At 52.9% G+C, this 16,747-nt stretch overlaps 2 protein-coding genes across 2 annotated transcripts; one reads left to right on the plus strand and one right to left on the minus strand.

Moving 5' to 3' along the window:
• The first annotated feature begins 2,615 nt into the window (after positions 1-2,615).
• Positions 2,616-7,222, plus strand: C1ql4 (complement C1q like 4). Its single transcript, XM_005067209.4, has 2 exons — positions 2,616-3,851; positions 6,177-7,222. The coding sequence occupies exons 1-2, from the start codon at positions 3,315-3,317 to the stop codon at positions 6,354-6,356; spliced, it is 717 nt and encodes a 238-aa protein (XP_005067266.1). The 5' UTR covers positions 2,616-3,314; the 3' UTR covers positions 6,357-7,222.
• Positions 7,223-7,608: 386 nt separating this feature from the next.
• On the minus strand, positions 7,609-15,634 carry LOC101841055 (trophinin associated protein). The gene is made up of 14 exons (XM_021225533.2): positions 15,509-15,634; positions 15,099-15,247; positions 14,815-15,004; positions 13,743-13,900; positions 13,523-13,660; positions 13,208-13,293; positions 12,827-12,879; positions 12,085-12,188; positions 10,095-10,178; positions 9,634-9,693; positions 9,094-9,228; positions 8,331-8,961; positions 7,912-8,105; positions 7,609-7,782 (listed from the first exon to the last, which is right to left on the minus strand). Exons 2-14 carry the CDS (start codon positions 15,240-15,242, stop codon positions 7,735-7,737), a joined length of 2,025 nt encoding a protein of 674 aa, XP_021081192.1. The 5' UTR covers positions 15,243-15,247; positions 15,509-15,634; the 3' UTR covers positions 7,609-7,734.
• Between the last annotated feature and the right edge of the window lie 1,113 nt (positions 15,635-16,747).

Genomic DNA, 16,747 nt, shown 5'->3' on the forward strand with positions numbered 1-16,747 from the left:
CAGGATTCTGTTGTCTTGCTGCACCCCTGGCTGCTTACCTCCCATTCTTAGGCTCAGCACTTTCCCTGGGACCTCCGAGTTCCATCACCAGAGAGGCACTGGCTAAAATGCCCCTGACCTCTCCCCACTCTCCTGCATTCTCTCATAGATTTTTGACCCCACAGAGACCTACTGGTCTTAGCCCTAACTAGGCCCCTCCTTGGATGAATGTGACAGCTGCAGGGGAAGCTATGAGGACCCGGTGAGCTGGCAGCTTCATTCCAGAGCGTGGGGAAAGAGCAACAGAACATGAATAAATTCATAGAGCTGGCCCCTTGGCTCCCTGTGAGCCAAGCCTGCTCCCCCACCCCACCGGCCTCCGCACGCACACACCAAACACAACCGATGCCTCCTGCAACCTGGCTGGTCACTGCTGCTCACAGCTTGGGCTGGGGATAGGAGCAGACTAGGGGGAATGCTCCAGAGAAGAAACCTGGCATCTGAAAGGGGCTGAGGTGAGGGGATCAAAAAGGGAGCTAGGATTAGTCCGGTAGATGTAGAACTGGCCAGAGAGGGCCTCCGCTGAATGGAGGGAGAATGTGAGGAGCGAAGAAGAGGGGTATAGGGACTTGGGGGTGAATGAGACCTGAGGCTCTCTCTTGGGCAGGGGAGGGGGCACTGGTGTGAACAGAGACCTGCTTTCTTTCATCTGGGAGGCTGGTGTGAACTGAGACCTGCTTTCCCTGATCCATCCATCATGCAGCCTAGGGGAGCAGATCTGGAATTAGACATGCACAGGGCCGACACAGCCCTCAGCCCCCCGAGGAAGACAAATGGTGACAAAGACTTTGAATAAAATTTGTATTTATGGTGGGAGGAGAAGCCCTTCCCCCACTGGCTGCCAATCCTTTCTCTCCCAATCCTTTAGGGCAGGTTGGGACTTAGCCCCACTCCCAGCAAAGGTTCAGCCCAGCTCCAGCCCCAAACACTTCCTCCTCCTGACAGAGAAATGTGTGGCAGATGATCCAGGGAAGAAGTGCAGGAATCCAATGAGAGAGGAAGAAATTACAGCTGTGCCCTGGTGTGCCTTGTGCTCTCTGTATTACACAACACACCCCACACACCACACTCTGGACTTTTACCCTACTCTCCAAGAGGCTCCGGCTGCTGCCTACTGTTAGGTCTCCAAACATCCCTCGACCCTTCAGTCCCGTACCCCACTGTCCCAGCCTCTGAGCTTCTGTTTCCGGAGAAGGCACAGCTACTGGCTTTCCCTCTGCATTCTGATGAAAGCCAGTGTTCCTTGTTGGTCACTATGAAAGCAGACAGTGTCACCGTTATAGGTGGGCAGCTAATACCTAATCCAAATTTGAATTGTGTTAGCATGAATAATCAAACAAACACCCGTTATTTGGGGCTTAATTTCTCCAGATTGTCTCTAATAACGAACAACTGTGGAGCGACACTGGTGAAGGCTGGTATTAGGGCAGGACTCGGATGGTGCCAGTCTGGGCAGGGCAGGAGAGACAACCCTTCTGGCTCTTTCTCACCAGGAGATTTTATGGGCATCAGTCCTGAAACAGGAAAACCGGCTCCTGTGGGTCTCAGGTCTTAGGACTAAGACAGAGAGACACACATACCCTCTTCAAGCAGCCTCACACATGTGTACACAAAGACAGCCCACAATTCACAGTCTTACTCACCCAGGGACAGCAAGGCCAGGGTCTTATGGCCACCCCACCACACACACAGCATCCAGCACTGTCAAAGCACACAGACCCACAGCCTACCACTCTGCTTGCAGAACTGCCCCGCCCCCGCGTCTTCCTCACAGTTGATATGTCACATTGGAGTCCGAACACGGACCTGGGTGTCTCTCTGCAGCGCGCCATTTACATTTCTCTCTCGATCTGTCAACCTGTCTAGGCTCCCTTCTCTCTCTCTCTGTCTCTGTCTCTCCCTCTCCCGTTCTGGGGCTGTCAGTCTCTTTTAGAAGCTTTGTCTCTCCATCTCTGTTTCTGTCTCTGATTTCTCAGATGTCCGTTTCCTGCTCATTCGCTAGTCTCCCTCTCCCCTTCTCTGTGTCTGTCTGTCTGTCTCTCTCTGTCTCTTCTTCCTCCTCCTCTTCCTTCTTCTTCTGCTGCTATGCGACCCCCCAATCATAGAGGCCAGGGTCAGGGCGGCAGGAGAGTTGCCTGGTCAACAAGTACCGGTTGAACCCTTTGCCATATTCGGTATTTGGTTGGGGGCACCGAGGGACGTGTGGTGGCGAATCGCATTTTATTTCTGTCTTCTGTTTGTTATATGTTAGTCATTCCCCCCTCCGCCCCCACCTTGTTTAGCTCCTCAGTCTCCCTGTGAGGTCTTACATGAATGTTGTAGCCTGATTCCTGTTTACCCCATCACTGTGTCCATCTTCCTCTAAGGTCTTAGAATGCCAAAACTCCAGGTACAGGGTGGAAAGTGAGGATACGATGGGCACTGAGAATTGCTGTAAAGCCCTGGGAGCAGCCAAGGAATCTGGAGGCCAGGGGCTCGCCCGGGCGGTGGGGGAGGTGGCGCGGCCTGCCCCGCCCCCGCGTTTTCCGCTCTGGGCGCCAGGGGTCGCTCCGCCTGCGGCCGCTTATAGTGGCTCCTGCCGCGCGGCGACTCACACCACCCGCACTGCTGCCAGGGAGGAAGGTTAGGGACGCAGAGAGGGAGAGCGCTTGCGGGAGAGGGACGCCTGGCTAGGGCGCTGACAGAGGGCTGAGGCCAAGGCTGCTGAAGGAGGCAGGCAGTGCTTTCTAAGAGCTAAAGTGCAAAAGCGACGAGGTCGCGTCCAGGGAGAGCTCCCCCCACCCTCCCGCTGCTACAGCCTGGGACGTCGGGAGAGCGGGGAGAGGTCCCCCGGTGTAGCTGGGAGAAATCAGCGAGGGGCACCCAGGATCCAGACACCGCCATCTGCGAGAAAGCAACTGTCTGGAGAGCAGGCATCCTAGACCTGTGGGAAACCAGCCGTCCAAGAAGCTGTGGGTCTCAGGCACCCTGAATCGTGAGATCTGCACCCGAGAGTAGTTCTGAACTACCCTACAGGACTGTCCTTGGTCCAGCCCACGGGGGAGACCTCCACCCTGACCGGCGGTTTGGGGAGCAGCTCCACTGTGACAGGAGGAATCCGGCCGGGCAAGGTGGTTGGGCACAACCGTCGGGAGATCCGGACCGGGGCCCGAGCCCGCGGAGAGCCCCGGGCCTCCGCCGCCATTGCGCCCAAAAGTGAGGAGGATTTGCTGGCCCTGGCCGCGTCACGGCTGAGCCGCCGCAAGCGGGTGGCGGGCGCGGCCGTCGGGGTGGCCATGGTGCTGCTGCTGTTGGTAGCCATCCCGCTACTGGTGCACAGCTCTCGCGGACCAACACACTATGAGATGCTGGGTCGATGTCGCATGGTGTGTGACCCCCACGCTCCCCGAAGCCAAGGCCCCGACGGCGCTCCCGCCTCGGTGCCTCCCTTCCCTCCTGGTGTCAAGGGAGAGGTGGGTCGGAGGGGGAAGGCTGGCCTGCGGGGACCTCCGGGACCTCCAGGTCCCAGTGGGCCCCCTGGAGAGCCAGGTAGGCCAGGTCCCCCAGGTCCTCCTGGGCCGGGCCCAGGAGGGGCTGTGGCCCCTGCAGGCTATGTACCCCGAATTGCTTTCTACGCGGGTCTCCGGCGGCCTCACGAGGGTTACGAAGTGTTGCGCTTTGACGACGTGGTGACCAACGTGGGCAACGCTTATGAGGCAGCCAGCGGCAAGTTCACCTGTCCCATGCCAGGCGTCTACTTCTTTGCTTACCATGTGCTCATGCGTGGTGGCGACGGCACCAGCATGTGGGCCGATTTGATGAAGAATGGACAGGTGAGATTGCCCCTCTACTTAGCCCTAGATCTTACTAGTGACTTCCTAAAATTCCCTGTACTCAGTCACAACCCAGCTCCTCTCCTGAAATACTATTAGGGTATCCAAGAATGCCAGGCCACCAAAGACTTACGTCACTTAATTTAATCAAAGAGGAGGAATTGGGGGCCTGGAAAAGAAGGTCCCCTGTCCAAAGTCTCATGGAGCCTTAGAGTGACATAGGGGCTACAAACAAATCAGGATTCAAAGCTTGTCTCTGCAGCCTCACTCTCCCACCGCCCACCATAGCCCATCACATAGCTTACCCTACCCCTCAGCCTCTTCTCTCCCCCCATCTTGAGCTGCCTGCCATCTTTACTGGGTCAATTTTCTCTGTCAATGGGTTTCCCAGCCCTGGCACAGCAGAAGCTATTTCAAGGAATTAGAATGGAATCTTGTTTTGGGTAGTGGCTGTCTTTCCTCAAGTGGAGTCATTCAGCTTGGATTTTCAAAGAAAGGGTGAAAAAAGGGAGAAAACACTATTTTGTCTATTTGTTAGGTAGCTGTCATATTATTTGTTCATCCCCAGGGCCTGGGGCCAAACCTAGACCAAGTCTTTCTCTAAGCTAACCCTGACTCTGAAGGCAGATGTAAAAATGGTCTGCCGCCCCAGGGGCCACATAGGTGGTAGGATGAATCAATTGGTTTTGGGTTTGGAAAAGCTGGGAGGGAGGCAATGGACAAGAAGAAAGGAGGCCTGGACTACAGACCATACACCCTCCCTGGGAATCTCTCAATTCTACTATGTGCTACCCCAGTGGGTAGTCAAAATCGTTGCCACCTAGGTTCGAGGGACTAGCTCTCCAAAAGACTCACACATTTGAACTAGCAAGATGCCATAGGCTGGGGTGGAGGGAGCTTCCTATACTGTGCAGGAAGAGGAAGGTTTGGGCCAAACAGTGACCTCTGAATGCTCCATGGAGGGGTGGAGTCCTGGTGCATCAGGCCTATTCCTTGGGGCTCCTTAAGCCTTGAGCCCTGCTTTATAGATGAAAAGCTCCTGGGTCCCAAGAGGTCACCACCCCTAGCCAACCTTTTGCTTCATTTTGGGGGTCTGTTCCTAGCAAGCCCTCCCTCCAGAGCCTGAGGAAAGGGAGTTGCTAGGCTAGGCTATGTGTGTCTTCATGGCGTTGATAGTGAGTGTCCACAAGATCCAAGTGTATCTGTGACCACGGAATGCCAACGTGTAAGTAAAGCTTGGTGTCTTTCTTGTGGCACTGGTAGGTAGATGTGGTCTGTGCCAGCAATCTGGGAGGAGGTTGGAGTGTGTTGGTTCTGGAGGGGGCGGGGTGGTGCAGTTTCCACTCTGTATTCCACGGAGCCGACACTGCGGCCCTGGGAATGGTAAATAATGATTAGAATAATGATGAATAATTAATGATTTAATAACCAGTCCCGGTGGGATGGAAACTGGGGGAAGGGGCTGACGGTATGACTGCAGCAGACCAGAGATCCCAACCAAAGGCAGCCCTCCAGATGGTGGGGGACCAGGTAAATACTCCACAGGGAAATTTGGGCCCAGGAGGCCAGAGAGAAACAACTTACTTTCCTACCAGTATAATACAGGTGTGACACAGGTGCAGACACACGTATTCCCCGGTCCCCCCAAAAAAAGCTAGTTTAGGAATTCCTATCCAGCATGGACTCCTAGAAGTATCCTGAACACTATTTTTTTTTAGCATGAGAATAACAACTCTATGTAACATATCTGTATAGAGAATATATGGTTCTGAACTCACTCCAGAAGTAATTACTCATTTAATCCTAATCACCTCATAAGGTAGGTTCCACTACTATTACTATCCCTTAATGCTCTAATAGAGGCCTAGAGGAGGTTCATGTGTGCCCAAGTGATGCCTGAGAGGCTCTGCAGTCTCCTAGCTTAGTGGTTTTCAACCTTCCTAATTCTGTGAGACCCCCTTAATACAGTTCCCTATGTTGTGGTGATCCCCAACCATAACATTATTTTGTTGCTACTTCATAACTGTAATTTTGCTAGTTATTGTAATGTAAATATCTAGTGTGCAATTCATGTTAAAGGGTGGTTCGACCCATAGGTTGAGAAACGCTGATTGGTCCCCCCTCCCCTGCCCATGCCTAAGCAGAATTTGCTCCAGCAACCACTGGACCCCTCAGTCAGTTCAGCCCAGCACAAAGCATAGGATATGAATGTTTCTTTTCGTCCTCTCTCACTAGGTCCCAGGCATAGGATGTGGGTCTGTTTTGTCCTCTCTCACTATGTCTGAGGCATAGGATGTGGGTCTGTTTCTTTCGTCCTCTCACTAGGTCCGGGCCAGCGCCATTGCTCAGGATGCGGATCAGAACTACGACTATGCCAGCAACAGCGTCATTCTACACCTAGATGTGGGTGACGAGGTCTTCATCAAGCTGGACGGTGGGAAGGTGCATGGCGGCAACACCAACAAGTACAGCACCTTCTCAGGCTTCATCATCTACCCGGATTGAGCCCAACACCTTCCCACACACTCGCATTTGCCCGCCCCTTTGCCCCCTGCTCCAATCCACACCCATCTCCAGCTAGCCCTACCCAAGGTCCCATCCTCTGAAAGCCTGCCTCCCTGCTCCCCAGGCTACCTAAACCCACTGATTCTTGGGGCTCAAGGGTTTTATGTGGATGAAGAGAGCCGCTTAGGGAGGGACCACCTCACTTGTGCTCCAATGAAAGCCGGCCACGGAGGGACGGAGGTCATGGCCCTCCCTTCTGCCTGGACTAATGGACTCACAGGGGGGAAAGGTGCGCCCTGGCAGCTTGGGAGGGAAGGGAATGACAAAGGATCCTGTTTGGGTGAGAGGAGACTCTGGCAAAGGTTAGATAGTGGACCTCAGTAGCCACTTCCTTCCCTTCCTGTATCTCCATTTTCTAGGCTCCAGTCAAGATAGCCTTCTCGTGAACTGGAAGAGCCAATGACTCCTTCCTAGTATTTAAAGCCCATTTTGTACAGTCCCCATTCCACTCATCTCCAGGCTAGGTCCTGGAGCTACAGATACTGTTACTTCTTCCAATAAAGCAAGGCTGGGGATTGTGTGTGGCTACCTACCTTGGTGCAGAGTGGGAGAGAGGCTGGCCCTTTGCCTGATGCCCTGAAAGGATTCCCACCCTGCTTGTCAACCTGGACTAGGAGATAGATAAGTGCAGTTAAGCCTGGTCAGGCCCGCCTCTCCTGCAGGTTTCAACTCTGATATGCCAAGGGTGAGTGGAGGGAAGGGGCCTTCCTTTCAGGGGTGTTGTCCTTGCAAGCAGAGTATGGAAGATTCTAAAGTTGCATTTGGTGTGCCTGCGCAGGAAGAGAATTCTAGCTGCTTTCCCAGCATTGTTATTGGTTTATTTGTGGTTTTTCTTTTTCTCTTTTTGAGATGGGTCATAGCTTTTTGCCCAGAGTGGTCCCCAACTCTTGGGTTCAAGTGATCCTCCTGCCTCAGTACTTACAGCCACATGTGCCCAACTAAGAGGTACCAGAGGTACTCTAGGTGAGGAAATAGCTGGAGGCCCCTGGAGTGGGACCAATCTCAGAGAGAACAGGTCCCACAATTTCCCCTAGCCCACTCAAAGTTTGCTGAGAAGGTGGGTTGGCAGGAGTGAAAGAGGACAGCTCCATAGAGGAAGCCCATGTCTCCGAGGGCTTTGGTCTCTCCCATTGGAGCACACTGCCACCATGTGGGCCACTGGAGAACAGCAGTAGCTGCCCCATTGGAACACTCACAATTTATAGAAACTTTATTAGAGGATAAAAGGGTGTTGGCTCCCAGTCCAATGGGCAGACAACAATAAATAAGGCAAAGAAGGAAGGGTGTGAAGCAGAACAGAAGACCATGGAGGCTGCAGTCATGATGGAGAGTCCTGTGGGACCACAGAACCAACTGGAATGAACCGCTGGAGAAGAAAGAAATCTTGTCACATCCCCTTCTTGGTAAAGGAAGCAAGGCTAGCCCCCCACCTCCAGCCCTCCGCAGAACTGTGGGTTTGCTGTGCAGTACGGTCTGGTTGTATACTGAGGCTCACCAGGGCATCCTGCCATTCAAGCAATGTGGCCACAGGGTTGGTGCAGACCCGGGTGGGCCCAGGATGTGGGGTTCGGCTGGTGTAGAAGGCACACTCGTCATCCAGGCGAGCCTCGTGGAAGCAGTGGATGGCGGTGAGACATGCTTTGAGGCGCTGCCTCAGTGCCAGAGTTCGAGGAGCCAGACTGTTGGGGCCTGAAGGCCATGGAGAACTTAGAGGGCCTCTGGAGTTACATCCCTCCAGGTGCTGCCCCTTCTCCTCCCCCACAAGCAGGGCCAGTTAGAAGCATAGGGGAGGAGAGCTCTTCATATGGGAGCTGGAGGAAAGAAAGCCTAGCACTGCCCAGTGCAAGGCAGGGTCCGCGCCCAAGAAACAGAACCTTTTCTCCACACCCTTTCCCAGCCAATTCCCTTCCTTACCTGACTGGCCTGCTGGGGACCTCAAAGACTGGAGTGAGTGGATAGGGGGGATGGCACAGAGTGAGCTTTGTGAAGAGAAGGTCAAGCTGGTGGTTGCTGGAGACCCCTGACTGCAACAGGGCCTCGGGCTAGACTCTAGATTCCTAGCTTCCAGAGAGTAGGTTGCCGATGGTTCCAGCTCTATCCTAGGGCAGGCCTCAAGGGATCCAGCCTGTCCTTGAGAACCGGGCAGAAGGGATCCAGGCAGTGCTGGAAGGCAAGGGTCTGGTGGCTCTGGCCCAGCTCTGCAGCATGGCATGGGGGGCTGTGGTTCTGTGGTAGAGCTGGGTTGAACCACCTTAGTCTCCTGCCCAGCACAGGCCTGTGGCTCCCCATGCTTTTCTGCAAGGTGGGTCTGTGGCTCCTCACACTCTTCTGCAATGCATGGCTCTGTCACACCAGAGTGTTTTGACAGTCCCAGAAGGGAAGTTCCAGAATTGTGTTCTGGAGCACTCAGAGTTTTAGAAATGTCAGCCAGCGGGGGCTGAAGTTCAGTCATCTCTAGGGCAGAGCCTCCATTAAGAGGGGCACATTTGCCCCCTGCCAGCCCCTCTATCTCCTGTCGCAGGAGCTGCTGCAGAAGGCTGATGCGCTGTGGTGGGAGAGAGTAACCCAGTGTAGAGGTCTCCCCACACCGTCATCTCCCCACACCTTTCCTCCCGGCTCCCCCTTCCCGGTCTTCTCATGGCGCAGAAGCCATCAAGGTCTGTCTTTACAGACCCACCTGCATCTTCAGCTCCTGGATGTTGGGAGTTTTGCTGGGGTGAGGTCCAGAAGTGCTTGCCACAGGGGGTTTCCCAGATCCCTTCTGCAGTGTGATACAATTCTCCTGGTCAAACAACCTTACAGCGATCTGCTCCTGTCACATAGAAGGAAAGGGGGTGGGTGAGGAAGCCAGACTAAGGTCTGCGCCCTCTTGAGGAATGGGTCAAAGCTCCCTGGGGGCTCTAAAACTCAAGTATGATAGTGCAGGCCTATAATAGAGCTGACATTAACTCTCAAGAAGCTGAGGCAGGAGAATCAAAAGTATGAGGTCCAGGTTGTTGAGATGTTCATACACACAAGAAATTTCTTCCAAGTTTCACACTAGCAGAAGACAGAGACAGACAGACATTCTAAACATGGGATAGGAAGGATGGATGAAGAGACAGGAGGCAAGCAGATTCTTTAGACAGTACACCTACCTTAAACCAAAGGCTGCCAGCCCTCCAGGCCAGCGGGACAGCATCACAGACCTCAGTACAGGAAGGCTTTTGACACTTACCCAGGGCATGGCAGGCTCTTCAGGGGAGGAGTGAGGGGAGAGACCACTCAGCCACTGGGTCTGCATCAGACAGGACAAATCACCCATGGGTGAGACATACTCTGCTCTCACCTGTCTTATCTGCTCCCCGACCCCTGTGTCTTAACACCCCCTCATCCCCACACAGTACCTGCCCCTCACCTTCCCTGTCTTTTTTTGTTTGTTTGTTTGTTTTTCGCTAAAGGGTTTCTCTGTATTGTTTTGGAGGCTGTCCTGGAACTTGCTCTGTAGACCAGGCTGGCCTCGAGCTCACAGAGATCCACCTGCCTCTGCCTCCCGAGTGCTGGGATTAAAGGCGTGCGCCACCACCGCCTGCCCGGCTCCCTCTGGTGTCTTCACACCCCCCATCCCCACACAGTACCTGCTGTTCTCCCTTCCTCCCTAGTCTTGGCCCACACCAGTTGCCTCCTCTGCTCTCTTACTTGCTGAACTCTGGGTAATGATCGGAGGGGCGTGAATTGGGTTTTCGGACGAATGGTGAGCCGTTTCAAGGATGAATACGAGGTCTGAGGAGAGATGTGGGGAGTGAGCGGGGCTCTCTAAGGTTCTGCCCAGCCCAAGAGTTGTGATACAAACCACAGCTAAGAAGCCTGGGGAGGGAACACCTGTCTAAAGGTGATGGGTTGGTGACAAAGGGTGGCACTACATAGCCAGGCATGAGCTGGGCTACAGGACAGGAGAAGGCATTGCATGGGAGTCACCACTGCCCGTGGAGGGAAAGGGCAGGAAGAACGGCCTATCTGAATTCATATTCCTATGTTTTGTTCTCCCCACAGCAGCAGGGTTTCATGTGGCCAAGAGGCCAGTTTGGAAATTCTGATCCTCCCGTCTCTACCTCCTAAGGCTGGGATTACCATGTGCAGTGCTTGAAGGTTCTTTTAAGAGAGAAATCAAGTATTGTTCCCTATTCTCACTTTCCCCCCTGGGCTTTTCATTCAGCCCAAGAAAGAGCCAAGGACTAATACTGGCTTATTCCTTACCTACTCTGACCTTTGTCACTGTAAACAAAATCTCTTCCTCTTTTCTAGGCTTCAGTCTCTCTGGCCTATGTTGCTGGCTTACAAACACAAGGTGCGTCCTCTCCTCAGGGCCTCTGCACCTGCAGCCCTCTTGCTTAAATGACTCTACAGGCTCCCCTTCTATCTATATGGCTCACAACCTCAATTCCTGGCCTTTGTCTTCACTTAACCCTTATCTTCTCAAGGACAGTGTCCTGGCCAAACCACATTCTGTAAAAACAGAGTGATTCGTATCGCCTTTAAAAACATTCCAAAAAGGGTTTGTTTGTTTGTTTTTTGAATATGTAGTGTGTTTGGGTACTCACAAAAGCCAGAAGGCATCAGATTCCCTGGAATGGGAACTACAGGAAGTTGTAGATTGGCCAAAGTGAGCTCAATTACCAGTCCTAAATGCTAATCTATTCCCTCCATCTTTTATTTTTAAAGATAGGGTCTTGCTGCGTAGCCCAGGTTATCCTGGAATTCATGGTGGAGCAGCCCAAGCTGTCCTCTAACTTGCAATTCTCCTGCCTCCAGAGAGCTGTGTTACAGTCATGTACCACCATGCGTGGCTCTAAATTACCAATTTATGATACCAATTCCTCCTCCAAGATCCTCTCAGTACCTTAAGTATTGAATTTTAGAGAGACTGTATCACGTCCTGACATCCTATATATTTTAGAGACTATATTACGTTCTGACATCCTATATCTTTTTTTTTTTGTTTTTTGGTTTTTCGAGACAGGGTTTCTCTGTATTGTTTTGGAGGCTGTCCTGGAACTCGCTCTGTAGACCAGGCTGGCCTCGAACTCACAGAGATCTGCCTGCCTCTGCCTCCTGAGTGCTGGGATTAAAGGCGTGCGCCACCAACGCCTGGCTCTGACATCCTATATCTTATATGTGTTTATTTGTATGCTTCCCTCTTCTAGAATATGCATACTCTGATTCTAGAACCAGGTTTGCATTCAAAAGACAGTAATACTTGAAGGAATTTATTAGTCTTTTTGTTTGTTTGTTTGTTTTGTTTTCCGAGACAGGGTTTCTCTGTGTAGCTTTGGAGCCTGTCCTGGAACTCGCTCTGTAGACCAGGCTGCCCTCCAACTCACAGAGATCTACTTTCCTCTCTCTCCCAAGTGCTGGGATTAAAGTCAGGTACCACCACTGCCCAGCAGGAATTATTACTTTTGGTTGGTAAGCACTGGTTGTGTCTAGGCTTAGCACTGATTTCATGGTGACACACATGCATGCCAGTCTCTCACCTTTCTCCACAGGCCCCAAGTGCCTAATAAAGTCAGATCCAACTCCAGCAAACCAAGACCTAATAGCATCCCGAGTCCCAGGTCTGCCCAACTCTACCCATGACCCTCCATGCATCTGCTCCACCCCCATGGGGGGAGGGGGCGTCTCATCTCACTCTGGTGTGCATTGTTTCTCCAGTTCCTCTTAATGGCACTCGTTGAGCCAGACCCAGAAGGGCTCTTCCTCCTTCATCTGAATGAGGGACAGCCTTATGTTCTCCTTTTCGAGGTAAAGAATGTGGGAGGAGATAGAACATTTGCTGTAGCTCTTACTCTCTTGCTCTCTCTCTTGCTCTTACTCTGTCTCTCTCTTATCTCTCTCTCTCTGCTCTGCACTGGTTGGTTACCTCTCCCCCCCCTTTTCCCTCCCCGTCCACCAATAAACTCTACGTGGGATCATTGAAAAAAAAAAAAAAGAACATTTGCTGTAGTATTTAGAACATCAAGTCTACCTCAGCATTCTCCGAGAGCTCAATAATATCTTGGCAAACACTGATTATATGCCCCAACTAGGCCAGAGGTGACCATGGCTCATAAGCGATTGGGACAGAACACAGTGAAAATTCAGTTTTGCAGGAAGTGGCAGGGAGAGGGCAGAAACAGAGACACAGTTCAACCAGACCAACCTCTGACCTATGTAGGTCTTGTCTCCTGTGTGGATGGGTGTGTGTTTCTGGGATGTGACTGCTAGGCAAGCATTCTACCACCAAGCTAGAACTCCAACTTCTTCTGACCTAGTCTCCCTGCCTCCCTACCTCCTCAGCTCACTGTTGCTCAAGGCCTGTTGGCCTTTTTGTTGTCTTGTCCCAGGTGTTCACTCACCCTGGCTGCCCCTCCCCCATACCCAGACACACTCACCAGGCTGAACTGGGGTCTTCAGGAGCAATCTGGAGGCCTGGCTTGCGGAAGTCCTGTTGGCAGTAAGGTCAATAGCCATCCCTGAGCATCAAGCAAGGGCTGGGCATTTGATAAGGGCTTTACAAACACCATCTCACTGCATTTTCACAACAGCCTCTAACGCTACAAATGTTATCCTAGAACTCAGAGAGGAAAGGCAAGCTTGCACAACTAGTAGCAGTAAGGTCAGGGGTGCAACTCAAAACCCATTTACTGTCAGCTTGTGCCACAGCCAAAAGAAACAGCATTTCACACAGTGACCCCTCTGTTCCTTAACGCTTGGCTATGACATGTTTTACACATTCCCTCCTGGGCTCGGAGGGAATCTACACCCTTCCTTACCTGCTGTTGTCACACGTCTCTCTTCTTAGCTCCTGTAAACTGGGGCGAGTGGAGGGATGAGAGGAAGATGATCCTGAAGGTAGACTCTAACCCAGAGAAGACATGAGACCAGGGTGAGAAGTAGGCCCCAAACTAGACACGAGCCCAACCCACCTCTCCCAGCAGAACCAGTGTCCATCCCCAAACTAGACACGAGCCCAACCCACTTCTCCCAGCAGAACCCGTTTTCATCTTAGGTACTGTCCTAAGGCAGTACCTCTGTTCCAGGAAGAAGTTTCTAGGAAGACTAAGTGTCAGCCCACCAAGGGTACTCACTAGAGCCTCTGTCCTCTGTGGACACAAAGTGTGGCCTCGGGGTCCCGGTCCCTCCAGTCTTGAGAAGCAGGAAGCCCTGGCAGGATCTAATTGATGGATGGGGGTCCTGGGGGCCAAGTATGCCGAAGACCTAGCACTCTGGGATGCCAAGAGAGGCTATCAGCAAGAGCTCAGAACTCCCTAAGTCCGCCCCATCCTGGCCTCACATCTTTCTCATTACCTGGCCCTTCTGGGTGTTGCCTCCCTTGCTCCCTCGAACTAGTACTCTCTGAGCCAGACTGGACTGGCGCCCCAGGGGACAGCTCTTCACCCCCTCACCTGACAGGATGGTGGCCAGGGCTGCAGGGTCAGCAACAAACTCTATAGCCCCTGGAGCCTCTGAAAGGGAAGGGATAAAATTAGAAGGATAGGAATGGGGGAGGCCGAGGCGCAGGGGACCCTCGCAATAGTGAGCAAAAGAAACACATCCAAGCCAGGCTTAGAGGTGCACACCCGTAATCCCAGAATTTAGGATACCAAGGCAGAAGAACCAGGTGTTCAAGGCCAGCCTCCCCAGCATACAGAGCTCAAAGCCAGCCTTGAGAGATGGGGAGGGGGAGATGAGGGAGGAGATCATTCAATTGAACCTAGCTCATCAAATTTTGAAGAATTTCATGCAAGCCATTACTTCGTCATACAGAAGATATCACTGGGGGCTGGAGATGGCTTAGCGGTTATGAGTACGGGCAGCTCTTATGGGAAACATGGTTTCTACTTCTGGCACCCACATGGCAATGCACAGCTGGCTGTAACTTCAGCTCTAGGGTATCCAATGCCCTCTTCTGATCTCCGTGGGCACGGCATTCACACTGACTCACATACAACGGAATTAATCTTTTAAAAACATGTGTTATTGAAAGGAAGTTGTTCAAGCTGTAGTATGCACGGATGACGAAGAATCAGCACAACACTGAGGGAATGACTGTGACTACGTTGCTGAAAAGACTTCCACACAGTCTCACTGTGGAGTCCTGGCTGGCCTCGAACTCACTCTGTGGACCAGGTTGACCTGGAACTCACAGAGATCCGCCTGTCTCTGCCTCCTGAGTGCTGGGATTAAAGGTGCGCACCACCATGACAGGCAAGAGAAGACATTTTGCCGAAGAGATGTCATTAGAGCAAAGAGCTTTCAGGGCAGGGTCTAGAACTCTTACAGTATACAAGGCATCAGAGGGTGAGCAAACCCCCCAAATCCCACTTGGCCTTTCCCATTCTCACTCCAAGCAGGCTATCCCCAGGCCTCCAGCAGGTACCTGTCTGGGTGTGGGGCACAAGCCTCACATTGGATTCCCCACAGCTAGGCTTGAGTTCCTCCAAAGGGTTTCGAGGCTGAGTGATCCCCAATTTCTGTGATTTCTCTGTGTGGTGCAGGGTTTTCGATCTGGGACCTGCTGAGCCGATGAGTGGGCGCTGAGTACTGAGCGGTGGCTTCTCAGCTAGTCTCTGAGGGGAAAGGGAACAAAAAGCTGGGGTCGGTGCTGGGGTGCATTGCTGATGTGAGCCGCCTCCATGTCATCACCCATCAAGCCCCTCTTACCCCTGGATCTTGGTTCTCCCGGTCCTGAGAGCGCGACTTGACTGAAGAAGAATCTGGGCATCTTTGAGAGAGTACTGGAATCTTGCTAGGGGTGGGAGACACACCTCGGAGGAGGGGATTCTTCCTAGCGTGGAGGGTGGTCATGGCGGCTATAATTGAGACGGGAGAAGGCAGGAAGACAGGACTGAGGACCAAAGCAATTCACTTCTCAAGGCATGGGTGTGATATCCCTGATTCTTCCACCTGGCTCCCAATCCATGTGCCTAGAGGCCCACACCGGCAGCAAGGCCGCTCTTCTAGCTGACTCCTCCAGACACCCCAGGCCTGCTCTCTCGCCCCGGGACGCCACACTGCTGTCCCTCCCTGGGAACCTCGACAGGACTCATCCCCTCTCAGATCCCGTGTCGCACCTCTCCAGGAGCCCCTCGGGGTCACCTCTACCCTCTCAGCTTTTTCGCCGATTTTCTGGGTTTAAGCTGCTGCGGCTCTCCCAGTTTGTAAAATACGCCAAGCCTGTGATTGGCTAGTTCCCGCTGACGCGAGCCGCGTGACATCACACCCAGCCATCCAATCCACAGACGCCAAGGGCGGGGCCAGAGACGGACAAGTTGTGGAACTGCTTTCTGGCCGGGGAAGAAACTGACCGGCCCTCACAGCCAATCCGAGAGCGGAGCGCGAGTGGCAGGACTGGGGAAAAGCCAGGGAGGATGCAGTGCTAATGCCCGGGAAGGCGAATCTGGGCTGCAACGGGCATTATCGTACTCTCGCGAGATCTGGAGCCTGCCGAGGGACTGCACCCATTAAGGACCGCGGAATTGTGGGAAGGGATGGCCATCCTAGAATCCCATTGACCACAATGTGAGGGTGGTAATGCAAGGCCGGGGCTATTCCAGGAAGCATGCGCGCGTCTTTCAGGAGATGAGGCACTAACTCAACCAGCGAGAGGGCTGGAGGTAACTGAACTGAGCCCGACAAGAATGAGGAGCCAAAAAAACCATGAGTCCCCTCGGACCTCACGACTCGGTGGTGTGTGGAGATAGACGCAGCGTGGCTGCTGCTCTGTCGAGCGGAATCGAAGGGCCCCTCATGCGGGGGGTCCCCTCACCTTCAGTTGCCTTTCCCCGGGCTGGAGAGAGAGCTCAGCTGCTCCCCTGGGTAGGCACGTGTGAGGCTGCAGTATGGAGATGGGGAAACAGACCGTGGCTCACCCCCACCCGCACACTGGGTTCTCACTCTATCCCAGACTGGCTCACACTCGCAGCCGGCCGCTTCAGCTTCCCGTGTGTTAGCATCGCACGCGCCCTGCATGGACAGCCTTTGAAGTTTGAAGGAGCCCGATACACTAGCCAGGGACATAGGCGTTATTTGTTGACTGCTCCCGGACCTCCCCTTTCCATGCCCCATTTCTTTTCACGCCTACGGACTTTACCAAATTTAAGCATTTTTAGAATTCAGCTGCTTAGCCAGACGAAGTGGGGCGTGCAGAGGCAGGCAGATCTCTGAGTTCCTAGGTCATCAAGTCATCTTGAAATCAGGCCAGCCAGGATTAAATAATGAAACTCTGAATTTAAAAAGACTATATGTATTACATATATATATATAATATATATGTGTATATTATATATAGAGAGAGATACTGAAGGAGACAT

This window comes from Mesocricetus auratus, unplaced genomic scaffold, assembly GCF_017639785.1.
Source record: "Mesocricetus auratus isolate SY011 unplaced genomic scaffold, BCM_Maur_2.0 Super-Scaffold_100010, whole genome shotgun sequence".
NCBI lineage: Eukaryota > Metazoa > Chordata > Mammalia > Rodentia > Cricetidae > Mesocricetus > Mesocricetus auratus.

Excerpts from the sequence above, each read along its gene's own strand:
- C1ql4 (XM_005067209.4), top strand. The coding sequence starts at position 3,315 with ATGGTGCTGCTGCTGTTGGTAGCCATCCCGCTACTGGTGCACAGCTCT. Across the intron at positions 3,852-6,176 it reads ATTTGATGAAGAATGGACAG|GTCCGGGCCAGCGCCATTGC; the intron begins GTGAGATTGCCC and ends TCCTCTCACTAG.
- LOC101841055 (XM_021225533.2), bottom strand. The coding sequence starts at position 15,242 with ATGACCACCCTCCACGCTAGGAAGAATCCCCTCCTCCGAGGTGTGTCT. Across the intron at positions 13,901-14,814 it reads TGTGCCCCACACCCAGACAG|AGGCTCCAGGGGCTATAGAG; the intron begins GTACCTGCTGGA and ends CTTCCCTTTCAG. Across the intron at positions 13,294-13,522 it reads CACAGAGGACAGAGGCTCTA|AGTCTACCTTCAGGATCATC; the intron begins GTGAGTACCCTT and ends TCTCTGGGTTAG.